Source organism: Ranitomeya variabilis, chromosome 3 (assembly GCF_051348905.1).
Source record: "Ranitomeya variabilis isolate aRanVar5 chromosome 3, aRanVar5.hap1, whole genome shotgun sequence".
NCBI classification, from domain to species: Eukaryota; Metazoa; Chordata; class Amphibia; order Anura; family Dendrobatidae; genus Ranitomeya; species Ranitomeya variabilis.
Window position 1 is genome coordinate 11,198,136 of NC_135234.1, and position 25,090 is coordinate 11,223,225.

Below are 25,090 nucleotides of genomic sequence, written 5' to 3' on the forward strand. Positions count from 1 at the left end.
TGATGGTGTTCTATTGCCGCTATTCACAGGTGATCGCTGTTGGTTGCACTTTTTTAGGGAGGAGTGATTAACAAAAAGAATAGCAATTTTGGTGTTTTGATTTGTTTTCTCTGTTGGGCATTTACCATACAGGGTCATTAATTTGATAGTTTGATAATCGGACTGTTACAAATGCACAGACTCCAAATGTGTTTATTTTTTAAATATTTTGTAAAACTTTTTTTTAATTGTTTTACTTTATTTTAAGTCTTTATTGGCGAGTTTAATCTGCCATCCTTCAGCAGACACTGGTCCGTGAGAGCAGGCGATGGGAAGCAGGGCATCCCTAGTGCATGTGCACATCAGCAGTCAGTCTATTTAAATGAGATTGACAGCGGCATTTAGATGGTTAAACAGCAGCAATTGTAGCAAGCTGTGGTCACTGTTGTTACAGAAAGATAGCGGCTGAGGAGCGCAGCTCCTGAGCTTACTTCAGACATGTGGACCTGATATTGGAAGTGTGAAAGATCGCAGCCCAGGGGTTGTATCTTAGATCAACCCACTGTGATCTTTGGAGCTAACAGTTCTCTGTTGCCCCTTATTGTCTGAACAATTATGCAATTATGCAACGATCAACAGAGGAGGCCGCAGGCTGTTTCCATTAGTAGGCCGGTTATCGGTATCTATCAGTGAGCATATGGTATATACACCTTCAATTCCAACGCATGGAATATATGTGTATGCCCTCGATGCAGTCACTGCAAACTCCGCGATAACCACACACTACTCGCTGCAACCACCAGTTGTGTTTTACAGGCTGACTAAAGGCCTGGTTCTGGTTCTTAGCCATTTATGGCATCAGGAGTGCGGGATATAGAACAAAAGGAGCAGAACTAGTACATTTTATATTTAATTGAAATGATAGGCAGGGTGACATGGGTTTACGGTTACATAGAGGAGCCAGAAGACGGCAGCGTCTGATTTCTCCTACTCTTACACTGATTAGAAGCACTTCACCTTCTTATTAAACGGTGATCATTTGTTTTGGCAGTGCAGGGGTTAATCTGCTCACTTGAGATCTGGAATGTTAAGGCGCTCATCTGTGCACTGTTAGCCATTCCTATCTCCTATATAATCTGGGTCCTGGCTAGCACTCATTGTCAGAGATAGCTTATGCTGCATTACCTGGAGGTTGTTGGTGTGGTTATTGGAGAAGGCGTTTTGGTGGATTTATCTATGACTGTTGCTAGGTTTTCAGTGTGTGATAATTCCCTTTCTTTTCCTACTTTGGGTTAACCCCATCCTCCACTCCCCGATGCATTCCTCTGTTATATGTGTGAGTATATTTGCATGTTTGTTTTTTTTCTTTACCCCTGTTCGTATTACCTTGTTAGTCTGGTTGGTGTATTGTAGTATACTACTACTCCCCTCTTCCCTGGGTAGGAGAAGGTTATAGACTAAGGGCGGATTCAGGAGCTAAGGCAAGGTACGTGGCCTCGGCATCTTCACCATCAGAAGTAATCTGGAGAACAGGGTGATCTAGGGCACCTCTAGCAATAGGGACAGGGAAGGAGCCCCTGGTCCTGGGACACTCGGCAACGGAGTTGTGACACTTTATAGAAAATATACAAAAGATTTTACAAAGGGGACAAAACAAAACGGCATACACAATTACAGAAAATAAAAGAGATTAACAAAAGACTTACTACGCCGATCACAGAGATGATTTAGCTTTGTGGATGGAAGCAATCCGATTGAAACGTCTGGCTAACGGGATCAAGCCAACACTGACGTATATGTTCATCATTGAACACAGATGATAATGTGTCTTGACCTTTTATCAGCACCCACTCCTCCCCCTTCCCGTGATAACCTCACGTGGGTTGGGTTGTGGGATGTCCTTAGCCCTTTCAGGATTTTATGAAATTCCCAACTTGTGCCATAACGTCACTCCTGATGATTGCAGAAGTTTGAGATCACTGCCATATTTTTTTATCGGGATTTTACTGTTACCTAAACTAGACATGTCTGTTGTCAGCAGAATGCCCACTATTGATTTGTGGCTGATAGGCAGGGGTTACAGTTAAGGAAAAACAAGCATCTTCTTCCCTGATTCCTGCTGAAGCTGAAAATGTATGCCCCATTACTATCAGATCTATACAGACTCCAATATTTCTAACGTTCTTTCGGAGACATATGTCTGGGTCAGTGTATATCATTTGCTGCAAAGGAACCAACAGTGTCACTTGAATGCAAGCTGCATTTCCTGTGGACAAAACCCCTTCCATTTTGATATCTATGTGTAAACACAAGTACCTTTATGCCAACTCTCTGAAAAGACCTTTTCTTGTCTTAGTTATTTGTCCAATCTTGATCCACGCACCATAGACATCCTTTTTTCCACTGCAGAGGCCTTTTTTTCCTAAAAGGGACAGCCTGGATTTTAATTAGGTTGGTTCACTTCACAAATATAGGAAGTAGGAATTTATATTCCTACTTCCTTATGCCCATAGTACAGTCTATTCCAAGAGGCTCAGACTGTCAGCTATTTGTGTCATGATCCAGGACGGGGTTTTGTCTTTGTCCCGTCCTGGTTAATTGTTTCGGCCTCTCTCTGGCAGAGGGTGGCTATTTAGTTGCCAATTGATCAAGGTCTGCTGTCAGTTATACTCCTGCCCTCGGCTGAGTTGGTTGACCTCTTGCGTGCCTGTGCCTTGTGCCTGATAGCCTGTGCCCGATTTGGTTTTGACCCGGTCCGTCTCTTTGTTGTGAGTTTGTCTACTGTCTTGGTACTGTGTATTTGCCCATTCTGGTTTTCTGACCCCTTGGCTACGTCCTGACTACCCTCTGCCTGCTTCTCTTGTACTGCGCTGCTCTCTCTGTGTATGATCCCTTGGCTACGTCCTAACTATCCGTTCTGTCTAGTCCCTTGGTAACTTTGTCCCATAGTTACCCTTCTAGGAGTTTTCCTTCTGCTCCTAGTTCTCAGAGCTTAGGCCACGCCCCCAGCAGTCACGTGCTTCAGGTCCTATGTGACCTGGAGCAATCTCTCTATTCCTGCCTCCTCTGAGAGACCTGTGGCCGGCTCCGCCCCTTGGCAGTCACGTGCTGCAGGTCCTATCTGACCTGGAGCAATCTCTCTATTCCTGCCTCCTCTGAGAGACCTGTGGCCGGCTCCGCCCCTTGGCAGTCACGTGCTTCAGGTCCTATCTGACCTGGAGCAATCTCTCTATTTCTGCCTCCTCTGAGAGACCTGTGGCCGGCTCCGCCCCCAGTAGTCACGTGCTTCAGGTCCTATCTGACCTGCAGTAATCTCTCTCTGCTCCTGCTTCCTCTGAGAGACCTGTGGCCGGCTCCGCCCCCAGCAGTCAGGTGCTGCAGGTCCTGTTGGTCTGAAGCGCGCATCTTTACCGCCTTTGCCCCGCTCCACAGGTATCTCTGAGTACAGACTGTCTTACTCACGACACGCGCACTGGCTCAGTGAGCAAGTGCAGTGCGGTGTTCCTGATAATTTGCTTCCTCACTGGAAATCTGTGTGAGAGGGAAGGAAGGAGGGGGGTGAGTGCCCCCTTTGCTAGGGGCTTAGAGATTTTAACTTTTTATTTGACAGGAAGTACAAGAGGACCCCTTCTACAGTGCTTACAGTAAAGGATTATAGTCAGCGCGGACCCTGATGATGTGTTCTTTCCCCAGTGTGAAGAGCCGGCCCGTGCGGATGCCGCCAGGATACCAGACAGAACTCGTGGTCCAGCTTGTATGGATGGATGGAGAACCTCCGCAGCAGATCACCAGCCTGGCCGTCAGCTCTGCCTATGGCCTGTGAGTGCAGACAGGAGGTTGTTAATAAAGGGGGCAGCAAATGATGGCTGGTCTCTGTCTGACTGTATGATGGCCTCCTCTGTAGCTCCCACTCTGTATCATCGCCCCTTGGTAGCCTCCACTCTATCATGGCCCCCATAGTATCACCGCTATGTATGATGTCCTCCCCTTAGTAGCCCCCACTATTTTTGCACTGTCCCTCTGTAGCCCCACTATTTATGATGGCCCCCCTTAGTAGCCCCCACTATTTATGAGAGCCCCATTAGCAGCCCGCACTATTTATGAGGGCCCATCGTAGTAGACCTCAGTATTTATGTGGACCTCCCTTAGAAGCCCCCACTATTTAGGGGATCCCCCTTAGCGGCCCGCACTATTTATGAGGATCCCCCTTAGTAGTTTCACGATTTATGGGGGCCCCCATTAGTAGCCTCTTTTTATGAGGACCTCTGTTAGCAGCCCCCACTATTTATGAGGGCCCCCTTAGTAGTCTCATGATTTATGAGGGCCCCCACTATTTATGATGCCCCCCTTTGCAGCCCCCACTATTTATGAGGGCTCCCTTAGCAACCCGCACTATTTTTGAGCACCCCCCTTAGCAACCCTCACTGTTTATGAGGGCCTCCCTTAACAGCCCCCATTATTTATGAGGGCCCAACTTAGCAGCCCCCACTAATTATGAGGATCTCCCTTAGTAGCCCCCACTATTTATGAGGGCCTCCCTTTAGTAGCCCCCCAGTATTTGAGTGCCCCCTTAGTAGCCCCCTTTATTTAGGATCACATTCCTTAGTAGCCCTCACTATTTATGATGACCCCCTTAGTAGCCCCCAATATTTATGAGGGCCGCCCTTAATAGCTCCCTCTAGTTATGAGGGCCTCCCTTAGCAGCCCCCACTATTTGAGGTCCTCCCTTAGTAGCCCCAACTATTTGAGTGTCCCCTTAGTATTCCCTTTTATTTATGATGGCCCCCCTTAGTAGCCCCCACTATTTATGAGTGCCCCCTTTATTTATGTTGGCCCCCTTAGTATTCCCTTTTATTTATGATGGCCCCCTTAGTAGCCCACCCTATTTATTAGGACCTCCCTTAGCTGCCCCCACTATTTATGAGGGCCTCCCTTTAGTAGCCCCCAATATTTTAGTGCCCTCTTAGTAGCCCCCTTTATTTAGGATCGCATTCCTTAGTAGCCCTCACTATGATGACCCCCTTAGTAGCCCCAATATTTATGAAGGCCGCCCTTAATAGCTCCCACTAGTTATGAGGGCCTCCCTTAGTGGCCCCCACTATTTAAGTGCCCCCTTAGTATCCCCCTTTATTTATGATGGCCCCCTTAGTAGCCTCCACTATTTGAGGGCCTCCCTTAGTATTCCCCTTCATTTATGATGGCCCCATTAGTAGCCCCCACTATTTGAGGGCCTCCCTTAGTATTCCCCTTTAATTATGATGGCCCCCACACATAATGGCCCCCGACAACTCCGCCATGTCACCAGTAGGAGTCAGGGTGCACACCTGTAGTGTACAGATAAATCCCTGATCTCCCAGTTACACTTGTGTCTTGTCCTCCGGTTATGAGTGGGGTGATGGCTGTGCAGCCCCTGATTCGCCCTGCACACACAGACGTGTGGCCCCTGATTCGCCCTGTACACACAGACATGCGGCCCCTCACAGACAAACCTGTGGCACTTACCTGTCACTGCTCTGAGTGACTGAAGATGAGACAGAAGGTGGCATGTGACGTGTGCCAATGCTGCACATCCCCTGGGTGATGACCTGTGACGTCTGCCCTGTTTCAGAGTTGCCTTTGGGAACATTAATGGCCTGGCTGTGGTCGATTATATTCAGAAAACCATCCTGCTCAGCATGGGGACTGTGTACCTGTACGGAGCCAGCGACCCGTACCAGAGGCAGCCGCGCTCTCCCCGCAAGAGCAAGCAGTTCCCCACAGGTAAGCGATGCATCGAGCGTGCCCATCCTGCATGAGAACAGTGTGCCACCCCACTGCCAGCCCCAACACCCAGCGTGTGACATCTCATAGTGTTCCTTGTCTTCTCCACAATCCTTATATCCCAGACAATGATTTCATCTCCGGAAAATCTCACTATCAGGCCTCAATCTCTAATTCATACCATAGGCAGAGCTCATGTATGTGTAGAGGGGTACCTAAAAACAGGAGCTTCAGGAGCGCTGATAACATATAATCACTACCTGAAACCACATTACATTACTGATCCTGAGTTACATCCTGTATTATACCCCAGAGCTGCACTCACTATACTGCTGGTGCAGTCACCGTGTACATACATTACATTACTGATCCTGAGTTACATCCTGTATTATACCCCAGAGCTGCACTCACTATTCTGCTGGTACAGTCACTGTGTACATACATTACTGACCCTGCACTGATCCTGGGTTACAGCTGATACCTGTCACATGACTATCTACACAGCATGGGTTTGTAACTAATAAGTCATGTCAGACTAAATTTCCTTCTATGACAGAATCACTGACTGGGTGGATCAGGGAAATGCTGTAGATATAGTATATCTTGACTTCAGCAAAGCATTTGACAAAGTATCTCACACCATCCTTATTGAAAAAATGACTAAGTATGGAATGGACAAGGCAACTGTTAGGTGGATTCATAACTGGCTTAGTGATCGGACCCAAAGAGTGGTCGTAAATGGCTGTACATCCAGTTGGAAGAATGTCTCAAGTGGGGTACCACAAGGCTCTGTCCTGGGCCCTGTATTGTTCAACATCTTTATCAATGATTTAGATGAAGGAATTGAGGGTAAACTGATTCAATTTGCTGATGACAAAGCTAGGAGGGATTGCTAATACTAGAGGAGAGAGAGAGAAGGATTCAAAAAGATGTAAATAAACTGGAGCAGTGGGTAGCAACTAACAGAATGGTTTTTAACAATGAAAAATGCAAAGTACTATATCTGGGCAATAAAAATGAAAAAAGCATTTACAGAATGGCAGGAATAGGGCTAAGCAACAGCACGTGTGAAAAAGACTTGGGTATACTAATAGATCACAGACTGCACATGAGTCAACAGTGTGATGCAGCAGCAAAAAGGGCAAATGCAATTCTGGGATGTATTAACAGAAGCATACAGTCTAGATCACGTGAAGTCATTATTGCCCTCTACTCCTTGGTCAGACCTCATCTGGAATATTGGGTCCAGTTTTGGGCACCACATAAAAAAGACATCAACAAACTGGAGCAAGTTCAGAGAAGAGTGACCAGAATGGTGACCGGTCTGCAAGCCATGTCCTATGAGGAACGGTTACAGGATTTGGGAATGTTTAGCTGCAAAAAAGAAGACTGAGAGGAGACTTAATAGCCGTCTACAAATATCTGAAGGGCTGTCACATTGTAGAGGGATCATCTTTATTCTCATTTGCACAAGAAAAGAGTAGAAGCAATGGAATGAAACTGAATGGGAGGAGACACAGATTAGATATTAGAAAAAACTTTTTGACAGTGAGGGTGATCAATGAGTGGAACAGGTGGTCACGAGAGGTGGTGAGTTCTCCTTCAATGGAAGTGTTCACTCAGAGGCTGGACAAACATCTGTCTGGGATGATTTAGTGAATCATGCTTTGAGCAGGGGGTTGGACCAGATGACCCAGGTGGTCCCTTCCAACTCTACTATTCTAGGATTCTATGAGACACAAGTGTAACAAACCCTCAGCCGTTCTGGGCCTTCTCTCTTCACCTTCGGTAGGGACACATACTGATCACTGACAACCAGCAGAGATTTTGAAAATTATAAAGTTGGAATCGTGACGTGTAGCAGACAGCTGTAGAACAGGAGGCTGTGTATAAGGCCACGTTCACACGCTCAGTATTTGCTCAGTATTTTACATCAGTATTTTTTAGCCATTTAATAGAAACTCGTCACCACGTCTGTATTTATCACCGCTCCTAGTTTTGGCGGCCAAATACTGATGTAAAATACTGACCAAATACTGAACATGTGAATGTGGCCTAAGGTGACTGTACCCCAGCCGGTCTGTGAGTGTATACGTGTCCTCCACTGCGGGTGGCGCTCCCTGCGCAGGATGATGGCGACTTCTCGGCTGCACATGTTGAATACATTTTCTGATAATTCGTCTGTGATGTCCCCGGTCGGGGCCACGGCATGGAGCAGCCTCAGACCCCAGATTTCCGGCTGATCTAGATTAAACCCAGTTTATTTTGATCAGATTCAGGAGGTCTCATCTCACCGTGACTACACGGGACTCCTGGTGTCATGGATGGTCTCATCCCGACCACAGACCACCCTCCAGCTATGAGATTACAGTAAGCCAGCACATGTCACATGCCAAGAGCGCAAGGACTGCAGAGCAGACAGCGCTGTGCCGAGGGAGAGCGAAGCCGTCAGTCGTACCCTGGCGCCCCAACAATCAGCCAAGCCTGACAACAGGAGCCTCATTAACTCCGCAATGTCAGGAAACATCGCCCCGAATGAGGTTCAGAGGAAGAAGCAGATCCTGCCGCTCATCTCGTCTGCCAGAAGCCGGATCTCCACTACAATCATCAGGTTCTTGTCTGTAGTCTGCAGCAAGTCAGGTGTAGGGAAAGCACCGAGTGCCGGGACCCCCGTATGTAATGAGCAGAATACACGGAGCAATATGCAGTTGGGTTCAAAAGTTTACATACTCCGGCAGAATTTTTGCTTTCTTGCCTTTTTTTCAAAGAATATGAATGACAACATCAAAACTTTTCCTCCACTCATGGTTAGTGGTTGGGTGAAGCCATTTATTGTCAAACTACTGTGTTTTCTCTTTATAAATCATAACGACAACCCAAAACATCTAAATGACCCTGATCAAAAGTTCACATACCCCATTTATTAATACCATGTATTGCCCCCTCTGACACCAATGACAGCTTGAAGTCTTTTGTGGTAGTTGTGGATGAGGTTCTTTATTTTCTCAGATGGTAAAGCTGCCCACTCTTCTTGGCATGAAGCCTCCAGATCCTGTAAATTCCTGGGCTGCCTAGCATGAACTGCGCACTTAAGATCTTCCCAGAGTGGCTCAATGATATTCAGGTCAGGAGACTGAGATGGCCACTCCAGAACCTTCACTTTGTTCTGCTGTAGCCAATGACAGGTCGACTTTGCCTTGTGTTTTGGATCGTTATCATTTTGGAACGTCCAAGTACATCCCATGCTCAGCTTCCAGGCTGATGAGTGCAAATTTGCCTCCAGTATTTGCTGATAACGTGCTGCATTCATCTTTCCTTCAACTTTTGACCAAGTTTCCTGTGCCTTTGTAGCTCACACATCCCCAAAACATCCGCGATCCACCTTCGTGCTTTACAGTAGGAATGGTGTTCGTTTCATCATAGGCCTTGTTGACCTCTCTCCAAATGTAACGTTTATGGTTGTGGCCAAAATGTTCAATTTTGGTCTCATCACTCCAAATTACCTTGTTCCAGATGTTTTGAGGCTTGTCTCTGTGCTGTTTTGCGTATTGTAGGTGAGATACTTTGTGGCATTTATGCATTAATGGCTTTCTCCTGGCGACTCGACCATGTAGCCCAGGTGCCACCTTATTGTGCATCTTGTAATAGCCATACCGCTAGTTTTCAGAGAGTCCCGTATTTCAGCTGATGTTATTTGTGGGTTTTTCTTTGCTTCCCGAGCAATTTTCCTGGCAGTTGTGAATGACATTTTTGTTGGTTCACCTGACCGTGGTTTTGTTTTTACAGAGCCCCTGATTTTCCATTTGTTAATCACAGTGTGAACGCTGCTTTCATTATCAATTCCTTAGATATCTTTTTGTATTCCTTTCCTGTTTTATACAGTACAACTACCTTTTCCCGTAGATCCGTTGACAATTCTTTTGCTTTCCCCATGACTCACAATCCAGAAACGTCAGTGGCTGGATGAAAGATGCCAGAGTCTGTCTGGATCCCAGAAACTCACTCAGCTTTTATGCACACATACTGATTACAAGCAAACAGGTCACAGGTGAGGATGTTCCCTTTAGTAGCCATTTACACCCATCTATGTCAACGTCTGTGCATGTTATCAAGCCAAAATCACCAGGGGATGTGAACTTGTGATCAAGATCATTTGGCTGTTTTGGGTCATTATGATTTATAAAGAGAAAACACAGCAGTTTGACAAGAAATGGCTTCACCCAACCACTAACCATGAGTGGAGGAAAAGTGATATAATTCATATTCTCTGAAAAGTGAGTGCAGCTCTGGAGTATAATACAGGATGTAACTGAGGATCAGTAATGTAATGTATGTACACAGTGACTGCACCAGCAGAATAGTGAGTGCTGCTCTGGGGTATAATACAGGATGTTACTAAGGATCAGTAATGTAATGTATGTACACGGTGAATGCACCAGCAGAATAGTGAGTGCAGCTCTGGAGTATAATACAGGATGTAACTCAGGATCAGTAATGTATGTACACAGTGACTGCACCAGCAGAATAGTGAGTGCAGCTCTGGGGTATAATACGGGATGTAACTCAGGATCAGTAATGTAATGCATGTACACACTGACTGCACCAGCAGAATACTGAGTGCAGCTCTGGAGTATAATACAGGAGGTAACTCAGGATCAGTAATGTAATGTATGTACACAGTGACTGCACCAGCAGAATGGTGAGTGCAGCTCTGGAGTATAATACAGGTGGTAACTCAGGATCAGTAATGTAATGTATGTACACAGTGACTGCACCAGCAGAATAGTGAGTGCAGCTCTGGAGTATAATACAGGATGTAACTCAGGATCAGTAATGTATGTACACAGTAACTGCACCAGCAGAATAGTGAGTGTAGCTCTGGGGTATAATACAGGATGTAACTCAGAATCAGTAATGTAATGTATGTACATAGTGACTGCACCAGCAGAATAGTGAGTGCAGCTTCGGGGTATAATACAGGAGGTAACTCAGGATCAGTAATGTAATGTATGTACATAGTGACTGCACCAGCAGAATAGTGAGTGCAGCTCTGGGGTATAATACAGAATGTAACTCAGGATCAGTAATGTAATGTATGTACACAGTGACCGCACCAGCAGAATAGTGAGTGCAGCTCTGGAGTATAATACAAGAGGTAACTCAGGATCAGTAATGTAATGTATGTACACAGTGACTGCACCAGCAGAATAGTGAGTGCAGCTCTGGAGGATAATACAGGATGTAACTGAGGATGCATCTATTAGATGTCATGTATGTAAAAAGTGACTTTATTTTTAAAAGTAGACCTGCTCTGTGTTTTATGTTAGGTGGGCTCATGGAGGTCACGCTGTGTGTGTTGTCTGTGGATCCCCTCTTCTTATAACCCTGCTTGACTTGTCTTTGTGCTTTGTCCGCTGGGAGTTTTCTAGGAGAAATATGCGAGGGTGACTCACTGATTTTCCTCTCTTTGGTTGTACTATACCTTGTCCGCGCCATTATCTGCATTTTCCGATGAGTTCTCGGTCTCCGCTGTGCAGGTTTGGACATTCTCCATCGGTTCATCTGTGACTGCAGTGGGGTAACGATGGTCGCCTCATCTTTGGATTTACACAGTGTGCAGGGATTCATTTTTCGATGTTTGCGGCTTTTGCTTATCGATGGCTTTGCGCACAAAATGAACTAAGTGTTTTGTGATGAAGAAGTGTGTATAGATGGGAAGAGAAGATCAAGGAATGTCAGCCATGAAGAAGCGGCCAGATGCCCGACCACGACTGATGACCACGGCGTCCGGCACGTGACCCGATTCTGATAGACAGATGATTGACTTCACATCATGTTCCTTGTAAGATGCGTCGAGGGAGCAGAAAGTGGAGCATTCGAGGTTCGCAGATCCTAAAATATATGTTTATGAGTGAATACGAAAGCGTGACAGACAAAGCGTATTGTAAAGCCAAAAGATTCCATGGAAAAATAGTGAATCTCATTTCTGAAAATCGATTGAAATGAATTAGCCATCCACAGTGCGGATCATTTCTGACTCACCCTCGTGTAAACCTCTTGACAGCGGCTGTTCATGTGTCAGCTGGTAGCTCTGGTGCTGAGTCGACTCTTGGCTTTCCTTCCTGAGTTTGTGATCTGGTGTACGGCTTCAGTTCGTCCTCTTCTGTTCTCCACGTGCTGACATGATTGGTTGATGTGGGGATGGTGGGTTCACTCCGGCCGCCATGAATATCACTTTCTTTCACCGCAGACTGTTTTTTTTCCCCTTCTTTTCTCTGCCTGCTGCTGCTGATCTGCTGATGCGCTGGCATGTTCCACAGACAACTTTTGCATGCGTGGCCTGTCTAATTTTTACCCAGATATTACGAAACGGATCCGTACTTCTTACCAGAGTAAGTTCCCCTGGTCTGTGGGCGTGACGCTCGTCCCTGGCTCCTCTCTCCTTGGTTTTGCACAGTGTGTGGTCATGAACACATTACTCCTGCATGTCGGGGTGTTATTGGTGATTCCATTCCTGACACAGTTGTGTGTCAGCTAGACCGTCCTCTGTGACATACACAGCGTGGACAGGACAGTTTGCCAGCCCTGATACATAGTAGGTCAGGAGAGACATTCTCACACTTATGTGTTTAGTTTAGTTGTAGATTTGGCAAGCTTTCACCCTCAGGAATGTCCTCATTCACTGACAGCAAGCAAATTCTTTCACTTTCCATGTTCCCTCGGCTTTATTACTCCAGCAGCATTTGGAGAATGACTTTAGTAGGGTGAACCATCAATCATGTCTCAAGTTTTGACTCTATTGTATCGATCACTTTTTTGAATACCACTGTGTACTCACTTAGTAAGTGATTCCAATCTTTTGACATACAAAGAGTGCAGTGAACTTTAATCAGTAGGATATACGTTTCATATACAGAAAAAAACAGGGGCACAGTACTTTTTGCACTTACTTACTTACTTTTTGCACTTACAAAACAGTACTGCCTGCACCTACATCATTTACAAGAAGAGTCAAGGATACAGCACTATCTGCACCTTCATTTACAGTAAGAGACAAGGATACAGCACTATCTGCACCTTCATTTACAGTAAGAGACAAGGATACAGCACTACCTGCATCTTCATTTATAGTAAGAGACAAGGATACAGCACTATCTGCACCTTCATTTACAGTAAGAGACAAGGATACAGCACTACCTGCATCTTCATTTATAGTAAGAGACAAGGATACAGCACTACCTGCATCTTCATATATAGTAAGAGACAAGGATGCAGCACTATCTGCACCTTCATTTACAGTAAGAGACAAGGATACAGCACTATCTGCACCTTCATTTACAGTAAGAGACAAGGATACAGCACTATCTGCACCTTCATTTATAGTAAGAGACAAGGTTATTTAGACTGACCTGGTTGGAGTAGTGATATTGCAACCACTAGCGGCAGCACCGGCAGATAGCGTAGTCTGCGATAGCCAAGGAGTTGCTACACAGGAACAGCAATGTAGTTTGAAGGAATAAGCAGTAATCGTAGTCAGGAAAGCCAGAGGCGGATATCAGGAACAGCATTGTCGTTTGAATGAATAAGCATTGGGAGGAAGGAAGCTTGACTAGAGGCTGGTAGCTCAGTAGTCACTCAAATAAAGGAGAGCAAGACCAGGTTTAAATAGGGTGTGCAATCAGGATGAGCCAATCAGGAACTCAGGTTGGTGACCAACAGGAAACTCAGGGTGGAGACATCAGCAACAGTATAGGTACAAGTATTTGGGTTAGCACAGTACTGTCCAGCGAGCTGAGTAGCTCAGAGGGAAGTGCTGGCGTCTGGTGCACAGGAGCGGCTGGGTTCGAATCCTGAGACAAGGGTACAGCACTATCTGCACTTTCATCACCTACCGAAAGATATAAGGAGAAAGTACTATTTGCACCTGTATAATTTACAGGAAGAAAGAGGGAGACAGTACTATATACAACCATCATTTACAGGAAGAGATAGGGAGACAATACGGTCATCACTTACATAAAGAGACAGGGAAACAGTACTACATGCTGAACCTACTTAATTTACAAGAAGAGACTTCATTTATAGTAAGAGACAAGGATACAGTACCATCTGCACTTTATTCATGTACAGAAAGATACAATGAGAAAGTACTATTTTCACCTGTATAATTCATGGGAAGAAAGAGGGTGACAGTACTATACATACATTCATTTACAGGAAGAGACAGGGAAATACTACTATCTGTACCTGGATGGAGGACAATGTAGGTCGCATTATACTGTATGGAGGACTATGTAGAGCCATTATACTGTATGGAAGAGTATGAGGGGCCCTCTATACTTTATGGAAGACAATGTGGGGTCATTATACTGAATGGTTGATTCTATGGGCATATTTTACTGTATGGACAACAATTGGGGGCCTATTATTCTATATAGAGGACAATGTGGGGACCATTATTCTGTATAGAGGACAATGTGGAGCCATACGTTATCGGGCCCATTATATACATACAATGTGGGGCCCTTTATACTGTATGGATGACTGTGTTGGGGCCTTTATACTCTATAGAGGACTATGTGGGGCAATACTGTATGAAGGACTACATGGGGCCCTTTATGCTGTATGGAAGACTATGTAGGGCCCATTATATTGTATGGAGTACTATTTGGAGCCTTTATACTGTATGTAGGACTATGTGGTGCCCATTATTCTGTATGGAGGACTATGTGGGACCTATTATTTTGTATGGAGGACATTGTGGGGCCCATTATTTTGTATGGAGCACATTATGGGACCCATTATTCTGTATAGAGGACTGTGTAGGGCTATTATTCTGTATGGAGAACTATGTGGGTCATACTTTACTGCATGGAGGACTATGTGGGGTCTATTATTCTGTATGGAGTACTGTGTCGGGACCATTATTCTGTATGTAGGACTGTGTGAGGCCCATTGTTCTTTATGAAAGACTGTGCGGGGCCCATTATTCTGTATGAAGGACTGTGTGGGGCCCATTATTCTGTATGAAGGACTGTGTGGGGCCCATTATTCTGTATGTGAGGCTCATTATACTAAGAGAAAGAATATGTGAGTTCCATTATAGTCTGTGGAGGACCGCGTGGGGATCAGAGTTGGGGCATCATAGTGTGTTTGGGGTCACCATATTTTGCTGGTGGTGTGAGGCGGTGCAGTCGGGTCATCATATCGTGTGAGTGGTGGGTACTGTGGAGGAATTAACTGCGGAGGTATCTTTCTGTGTTTAGGAGGCACTTTTGTTGGCATCATACTTTATGGGGGCAATGAAAGGGCAATCTAGGGGCTTCAGTATAGCTAAAATTACTTTGAAAGGGCTGGAAAAGTTGTGAGATGCTCTTCTGTGACCTCACCGTATATTAGGGGTTTTTTTTAGGGGCTGGGTGATTCTAATTAGAACTTTTGCTATGGGGCCCATGATTTCTATGTACGCCCCTGCACACAAGGAAATACCCAATGCTCCAGTCATGTGATCTGACTCTTAAGATCTGTTAATTTATATAGGCTTGGGGACAACCCCTTTAATTTGTTTCCATATAAAAAGGTTCATCTATGTATGTGATATGGAAAAACTTCCTTAATTGTACACATTTTTTAAATAAATATCAAGGTTGGCTCACAACTTTGTCCAAGTTTTTAATTTTGGCCCTCTGTGTATTTGAGTTTGACATCCCATAAGAGACAAGGAGACAGTACTATCTGCACCTACATCGCTTATGTAAAGACACAGGGATACAGAATCTGCACCTACATAATATACAGGAAGAGTCAGGGAGAACAATATTATCTGCACCTTCACTTACAGTAAGAGACAAGGAGACAGCACAATCTGAACTTTCACCTTTTACTGAAAGAAACAAGGAGAAAGTACTATTTGCACCTACATCATTTACAAAAAGATACAGGGAGACAGTACGACAGTATAAACACGCCTTCATTTACAGGAAGAGACAGAGACAGTACTGTTTGGAAATTAATTTACAGTGAGATAAAGGGAGGAAGTACTATCTGGAAACTAATTTACAGGAAGAGACAGAGGGAGACTGCTTTTCATTGCTGCATCATTTGCAGAAGAGACAGGGATTGAGTGTTATCTGTAAATGTATTATTTACAGGGAGAGACAGGGAGACAGTACTATCTGCACTTACATCTTACAGAAAGAGACAAAAGGGATGTGCTTTATGTGCATAATGTACATTCATTATTTACAGGGAGAGACTGGGAGGCAGTACTATTTGCACCTACAATATTTACAGGGAGTGACTGGGAGGCAGTACTATTTGTACCTACAGTATTTACAGGGAGAGACTGGGAGGCAGTACTATTTGTACCTACAGTATTTACAGGGAGAGACTGGGAGGCAGTACTATTTGCACCTACAATATTTACAGGGAGAGACTGGGAGGCAGTACTATTTGTACCTACAATATTTACAGGGAGTGACTGGGAGGCAGTACTATTTGTACCTACAGTATTTACAGGGAGAGACTGGGAGGCAGTACTATTTGTACCTACAATATTTACAGGGAGTGACTGGGAGGCAGTACTATTTGTACCTACAATATTTACAGGGAGTGACTGGGAGGCAGTACTATTTGTACCTACAATATTTACAGGGAGAGACTGGGAGGCAGTACTATTTGTACCTACAGTATTTACAGGGAGAGACTGGGAGGTAGTACTATTTGTACCTACAGTATTTACAGGGAGAGACTGGGAGGCAGTACTATTTGCACCTACAATATTTACAGGGAGAGACTGGGAGGCAGTACTATTTGCACCTACAATATTTACAGGGAGAGACTGGGAGGCAGTACTATTTGTACCTACAATATTTACAGGGAGAGACTGGGAGGCAGTACTATTTGTACCTACAGTATTTACAGGGAGAGACTGGGAGGCAGTACTATTTGCACCTACAATATTTACAGGGAGAGACTGGAAGGCAGTACTATTTGTACCTACAATATTTACAGGGAGAGACTGGGAGGCAGTACTATTTGTACCTACAATATTTACAGGGAGAGACTGGGAGGTAGTACTATTTGTACCTACAGTATTTACAGGGAGAGACTGGGAGGCAGTACTATTTGTACCTACAGTATTTACAGGGAGAGACTGGGAGGCAGTACTATTTGTGCCTACAATATTTACAGGGAGAGACTGGGAGGCAGTACTATTTGTACCTACAATATTTACAGGGAGAGACTGGGAGGCAGTACTATTTGTACCTACAATATTTTCAGGGAGAGACTGGGAGGCAGTACTATTTGCACCTACAATATTTACAGGGAGAGACTGGGAGGCAGTACTATTTGTACCTACAATATTTACAGGGAGAGACTGGGAGGCAGTACTATTTGTACCTACAATATTTACAGGGAGATACTGGGAGGCAGTACTATTTGTACCTACAATATATACAGGGAGTGACTGGGAGGCAGTACTAGTGGTACCTACAATATTTACAGGGAGAGACTGGGAGGCAGTACTATTTGTACCTACAGTATTTACAGGGAGAGACTGAGAGGCAGTACTATTTGTACCTACAATATTTACAGGGAGATACTGGGAGGCAGTACTATTTGTACCTACAATATATACAGGGAGTGACTGGGAGGCAGTACTAGTGGTACCTACAATATTTACAGGGAGTGACTGGGAGGCAGTACTATTTGTACCTACAGTATTTACAGGGAGAGACTGAGAGGCAGTACTATTTGTACCTACAATATTTACTGGGAGAGACTGGGAGGCAGTACTATTTGTACCTACAATATTTACAGGGAGAGACTGGGAGGCAGTACTATTTGTACCTACAATATTTACAGGGAGAGACTGGGAGGCAGTACTATTGGTACCTACAGTATTTACAGGGAGAGACTGAGAGGCAGTACTATTTGTACCTACAATATTTACTGGGAGAGACTGGGAGGCAGTACTATTTGTACCTACAATATTTACAGGGAGTGACTGGGAGGCAGTACTATTTGCACCTACAATATTTACAGGGAGTGACTGGGAGGCAGTACTATTTGTACCTACAATATTTACAGGGAGAGACTGGGAGGCAGTACTATTTGTACCTACAGTATTTACAGGGAGAGACTGGGAGGCAGTACTATTTGTACCTACAATATTTACTGGGAGAGACTGGGAGGCAGTACTATTTGTACCTACAATATTTACAGGGAGTGACTGGGAGGCAGTACTATTTGTACCTACAATATTTACAGGGAGAGACTGGGAGGCAGTACTATTTGTACCTACAATATTTACAGGGAGAGACTGGGAGGCAGTACTATTTGTACCTACAATATTTACAGGGAGAGACTGGGAGGCAGTACTATTTGTACCTACAATATTTACAGGGAGTGACTGGGAGGCAGTACTATTTGTACCTACAATATTTACAGGGAGAGACTGGGAGGCAGTACTATTTGTACCTACAATATTTACAGGGAGAGACTGGGAGGCAGTACTATTTGCACCTATAATATTTACTGGGAGAGACTGGGAGGTAGTACTATTTGTACCTACAATATTTACAGGGAGAGACTGAGAGGCAGTACTATTTGTACCTACAATATTTACAGGGAGAGACTGGGAGGCAGTACTATTTGTACCTACAATATTTAAAGGGAGAGACTGGGAGGCAGTACTATTTGTACCTACAATATTTACAGGGAGAGACTGAGAGGCAGTACTATTTGTACCTACAGTATTTACAGGGAGTGACTGGGAGGTAGTACTATTTGTACCTACAATATTTACAGGGAGAGACTGGGAGGCAGTACTATTTGTACCTACAATATTTACAGGGAAATACTAGGAGGTAGTACTATTTGTACCTACAATATTTACAGGGAGAGACTGGGAGGCAGTACTATTTGTACCTACAATATTTACAGGGAAATACTAGGAGGTAGTACTATTTGTACCTACAATATTTACAGGGAGAGACTGGGAGGCAGTACTATTTGTACCTACAATATTTACAGGGAAATACTAGGAGGTAGTACTATTTGTACCTACAATATTTACAGGGAGAGACTGAGAGGCAGTACTATTTGTACCTACAATATTTACAGGGAGAGACTGGGAGGCAGTACTATTTGTACCTACAATATTTACAGGGAGTGACTGGGAGGCAGTACTATTTGTACCTACAATATTTACAGGGAGAGACTGGGAGGCAGTACTATTTGTACCTACAGTATTTACAGGGAGAGACTGGGAGGCAGTACTATTTGTACCTACAGTATTTACAGGGAGTGACTGGGAGGCAGTACTATTTGTACCTACAGTATTTACAGGGAGTGACTGGGAGGCAGTACTATTTGTACCTACAGTATTTACAGGGAGTGACTGGGAGGCAGTACTATTTGTACCTACAATATTTACAGGGAGAGACTGGGAGGCAGTACTATTTGTACCTACAATATTTACAGGGAGTGACTGGGAGGCAGTACTATTTGTACCTACAATATTTACAGGGAGAGACTGGGAGGCAGTACTATTTGTACCTACAGTATTTACAGGGAGTGACTGGGAGGCAGTACTATTTGTACCTACAATATTTACAGGGAGAGACTGGGAGGCAGTACTATTTGTACCTACAATATTTACAGGGAGAGACTGGGAGGCAGTACTATTTGTACCTACAATATTTACAGGGAGAGACTGGGAGGCAGTACTATTTGTACCTACAATATTTACAGGGAGTGACTGGGAGGCAGTACTATTTGTACCTACAATATTTACAGGGAGTGACTGGGAGGCAGTACTATTTGTACCTACAATATTTACAGGGAGTGACTGGGAGGCAGTACTATTTGTACCTACAATATTTACAGGGAGAGACTGGGAGGCAGTACTATTTGTACCTACAATATTTACAGGGAGAGACTGGGAGGCAGTACTATTTGTACCTACAATATTTACAGGGAGAGACTGGGAGGCAGTACTATTTGTACCTACAATATTTACAGGGAGAGACTGGGAGGCAGTACTATTTGTACCTACAATATTTACAGGGAGAGACTGGGAGGCAGTACTATTTGTACCTACAATATTTACAGGGAGAGACTGGGAGGCAGTACTATTTGTACCTACAATATTTACAGGGAGAGACTGGGAGGCAGTACTATTTGTACCTACAATATTTACAGGGAGAGACTGGGAGGCAGTACTATTTGTACCTACAATATTTACAGGGAGTGACTGGGAGGCAGTACTATTTGTACCTACAATATTTACAGGGAGAGACTGGGAGGCAGTACTATTTGTACCTACAGTATTTACAGGGAGAGACTGGGAGGCAGTACTATTTGTACCTACAGTATTTACAGGGAGTGACTGGGAGGCAGTACTATTTGTACCTACAGTATTTACAGGGAGTGACTGGGAGGCAGTACTATTTGTACCTACAGTATTTACAGGGAGTGACTGGGAGGCAGTACTATTTGTACCTACAATATTTACAGGGAGAGACTGGGAGGCAGTACTATTTGTACCTACAATATTTACAGGGAGTGACTGGGAGGCAGTACTATTTGTACCTACAATATTTACAGGGAGAGACTGGGAGGCAGTACTATTTGTACCTACAGTATTTACAGGGAGTGACTGGGAGGCAGTACTATTTGTACCTACAATATTTACAGGGAGAGACTGGGAGGCAGTACTATTTGTACCTACAATATTTACAGGGAGAGACTGGGAGGCAGTACTATTTGTACCTACAATATTTACAGGGAGAGACTGGGAGGCAGTACTATTTGTACCTACAATATTTACAGGGAGTGACTGGGAGGCAGTACTATTTGTACCTACAATATTTACAGGGAGTGACTGGGAGGCAGTACTATTTGTACCTACAATATTTACAGGGAGTGACTGGGAGGCAGTACTATTTGTACCTACAATATTTACAGGGAGAGACTGGGAGGCAGTACTATTTGTACCTACAATATTTACAGGGAGAGACTGGGAGGCAGTACTATTTGTACCTACAATATTTACAGGGAGAGACTGGGAGGCAGTACTATTTGTACCTACAATATTTACAGGGAGAGACTGGGAGGCAGTACTATTTGTACCTACAATATTTACAGGGAGAGACTGGGAGGCAGTACTATTTGTACCTACAATATTTACAGGGAGAGACTGGGAGGCAGTACTATTTGTACCTACAATATTTACAGGGAGAGACTGGGAGGCAGTACTATTTGTACCTACAATATTTACAGGGAGTGACTGGGAGGCAGTACTATTTGTACCTACAATATTTACAGGGAGAGACTGGGAGGCAGTACTATTTGTACCTACAATATTTACAGGGAGAGACTGGGAGGCAGTACTATTTGCACCTATAATATTTACTGGGAGAGACTGGGAGGTAGTACTATTTGTACCTACAATATTTACAGGGAGAGACTGAGAGGCAGTACTATTTGTACCTACAATATTTACAGGGAGAGACTGGGAGGCAGTACTATTTGTACCTACAATATTTAAAGGGAGAGACTGGGAGGCAGTACTATTTGTACCTACAATATTTACAGGGAGAGACTGAGAGGCAGTACTATTTGTACCTACAGTATTTACAGGGAGTGACTGGGAGGTAGTACTATTTGTACCTACAATATTTACAGGGAGAGACTGGGAGGCAGTACTATTTGTACCTACAATATTTACAGGGAAATACTAGGAGGTAGTACTATTTGTACCTACAATATTTACAGGGAGAGACTGGGAGGCAGTACTATTTGTACCTACAATATTTACAGGGAAATACTAGGAGGTAGTACTATTTGTACCTACAATATTTACAGGGAGAGACTGGGAGGCAGTACTATTTGTACCTACAATATTTACAGGGAAATACTAGGAGGTAGTACTATTTGTACCTACAATATTTACAGGGAGAGACTGAGAGGCAGTACTATTTGTACCTACAATATTTACAGGGAGAGACTGGGAGGCAGTACTATTTGTACCTACAATATTTACAGGGAGTGACTGGGAGGCAGTACTATTTGTACCTACAATATTTACAGGGAGAGACTGGGAGGCAGTACTATTTGTACCTACAGTATTTACAGGGAGAGACTGGGAGGCAGTACTATTTGTACCTACAGTATTTACAGGGAGTGACTGGGAGGCAGTACTATTTGTACCTACAGTATTTACAGGGAGTGACTGGGAGGCAGTACTATTTGTACCTACAGTATTTACAGGGAGTGACTGGGAGGCAGTACTATTTGTACCTACAATATTTACAGGGAGAGACTGGGAGGCAGTACTATTTGTACCTACAATATTTACAGGGAGTGACTGGGAGGCAGTACTATTTGTACCTACAATATTTACAGGGAGAGACTAGTATGCAGTACTATTTGTACCTACAATATTTACAGGGAGAGACTGGGAGGCAGTACTATTTGTACCTACAGTATTTACAGGGAGTGACTGGGAGGCAGTACTATTTGTACCTACAATATTTACAGGGAGAGACTGGGAGGCAGTACTATTTGTACCTACAATATTTACAGGGAGAGACTGGGAGGCAGTACTATTTGTACCTACAATATTTACAGGGAGAGACTGGGAGGCAATACTATTTGTACCTACAATATTTACAGGGAGTGACTGGGAGGCAGTACTATTTGTACCTACAATATTTACAGGGAGTGACTGGGAGGCAGTACTATTTGTACCTACAATATTTACAGGGAGTGACTGGGAGGCAGTACTATTTGTACCTACAATATTTACAGGGAGAGACTGGGAGGCAGTACTATTTGTACCTACAATATTTACAGGGAGAGACTGGGAGGCAGTACTATTTGTACCTACAATATTTACAGGGAGAGACTAGTATGCAGTACTATTTGTACCTACAATATTTACAGGGAGAGACTGGGAGGCAGTACTATTTGTACCTACAATATTTACAGGGAGAGACTGGGAGGCAGTACTATTTGTACCTACAATATTTATAGGGAGTGACTGGGAGGCAGTACTATTTGTACCTACAATATTTACAGGGAGAGACTGGGAGGCAGTACTATTTGTACCTACAATATTTACAGGGAGAGACTAGTAGGCAGTACTATTTGTACCTACAATATTTACAGGGAGTGACTGGGAGGCAGTACTATTTGTACCTACAATATTTACAGGGAGAGACTGGGAGGTAGTACTATTTGTACCTACAATATTTACAGGGAGAGACTGGGAGGCAGTACTATTTGTACCTACAATATTTCCAGGGAGAGACTGGGAGGCAGTACTATTTGTACCTACAATATTTTCAGGGAGAGACTGGGAGGCAGTACTATTTGTACCTACAATATTTACAGGGAAATACTAGGAGGTAGTACTATTTGTACCTACAATATTTACAGGGAGAGACTGAGAGGCAGTACTATTTGTACCTACAATATTTACAGGGAGTGACTGAGAGGCAGTACTATTTGTACCTACAATATTTACAGGGACTGACTGGGAGGCAGTACTATTTGTACATACAATATTTACAGGGAGTGACTGGGAGGCAGTACTATTTGTACCTACAATATTTTCAGGGAGAGACTGGGAGGCAGTACTATTTGTACCTACAATATTTACAGGGAAATACTAGGAGGTAGTACTATTTGTACCTACAATATTTACAGGGAGAGACTGGGAGGCAGTACTATTTGTACCTACAGTATTTACAGGGAGAGACTGGGAGGCAGTACTATTTGCACCTACAATATTTACAGGGAGAGACTGGGAGGCAGTACTATTTGCACCTACAATATTTACAGGGAGAGACTGGGAGGCAGTACTTTTTGTACCTACAATATTTACAGGGAGAGACTGGGAGGCAGTACTATTTGTACCTACAGTATTTACAGGGAGAGACTGGGAGGCAGTACTATTTGCACCTACAATATTTACAGGGAGAGACTGGAAGGCAGTACTATTTGTACCTACAATATTTACAGGGAGAGACTGGGAGGCAGTACTATTTGTACCTACAATATTTACAGGGAGAGACTGGGAGGTAGTACTATTTGTACCTACAGTATTTACAGGGAGAGACTGGGAGGCAGTACTATTTGTACCTACAGTATTTACAGGGAGTGACTGGGAGGCAGTACTATTTGTACCTACAGTATTTACAGGGAGTGACTGGGAGGCAGTACTATTTGTACCTACAATATTTACAGGGAGAGACTGGGAGGCAGTACTATTTGTACCTACAATATTTACAGGGAGTGACTGGGAGGCAGTACTATTTGTACCTACAATATTTACAGGGAGAGACTGGGAGGCAGTACTATTTGTACCTACAGTATTTACAGGGAGTGACTGGGAGGCAGTACTATTTGTACCTACAATATTTACAGGGAGAGACTGGGAGGCAGTACTATTTGTACCTACAATATTTACAGGGAGAGACTGGGAGGCAGTACTATTTGTACCTACAATATTTACAGGGAGAGACTGGGAGGCAGTACTATTTGTACCTACAATATTTACAGGGAGTGACTGGGAGGCAGTACTATTTGTACCTACAATATTTACAGGGAGTGACTGGGAGGCAGTACTATTTGTACCTACAATATTTACAGGGAGTGACTGGGAGGCAGTACTATTTGTACCTACAATATTTACAGGGAGAGACTGGGAGGCAGTACTATTTGTACCTACAATATTTACAGGGAGAGACTGGGAGGCAGTACTATTTGTACCTACAATATTTACAGGGAGAGACTAGTATGCAGTACTATTTGTACCTACAATATTTACAGGGAGAGACTGGGAGGCAGTACTATTTGTACCTACAATATTTACAGGGAGAGACTGGGAGGCAGTACTATTTGTACCTACAATATTTACAGGGAGTGACTGGGAGGCAGTACTATTTGTACCTACAATATTTACAGGGAGAGACTGGGAGGCAGTACTATTTGTACCTACAATATTTACAGGGAGAGACTAGTAGGCAGTACTATTTGTACCTACAATATTTACAGGGAGTGACTGGGAGGCAGTACTATTTGTACCTACAATATTTACAGGGAGAGACTGGGAGGTAGTACTATTTGTACCTACAATATTTACAGGGAGAGACTGGGAGGCAGTACTATTTGTACCTACAATATTTCCAGGGAGAGACTGGGAGGCAGTACTATTTGTACCTACAATATTTTCAGGGAGAGACTGGGAGGCAGTACTATTTGTACCTACAATATTTACAGGGAAATACTAGGAGGTAGTACTATTTGTACCTACAATATTTACAGGGAGAGACTGAGA

The 25,090-nt window shown here is 43.9% G+C and overlaps 1 protein-coding gene across 10 annotated transcripts in view; it reads left to right on the forward strand.

Annotated features, from left to right (window-relative positions):
* STXBP5L (syntaxin binding protein 5L) overlaps window positions 1–25,090 on the forward strand; it is a 358,674-nt gene that overhangs the window by 228,530 nt on the left and 105,054 nt on the right. For 6 of the 10 annotated variants that reach the window (XM_077293641.1, XM_077293642.1, XM_077293644.1 and 3 more), the window contains 3 exons: window positions 3,673–3,798; window positions 5,588–5,739; window positions 12,060–12,131. In XM_077293641.1, the coding sequence (XP_077149756.1) occupies window positions 3,673–3,798; window positions 5,588–5,739; window positions 12,060–12,131 (350 nt within the window). The remainder of the gene's footprint in view (window positions 1–3,672; window positions 3,799–5,587; window positions 5,740–12,059; window positions 12,132–25,090) is intronic. The other 4 variants (XM_077293643.1, XM_077293645.1, XM_077293647.1 and 1 more) reach the window with 1 other exon arrangement.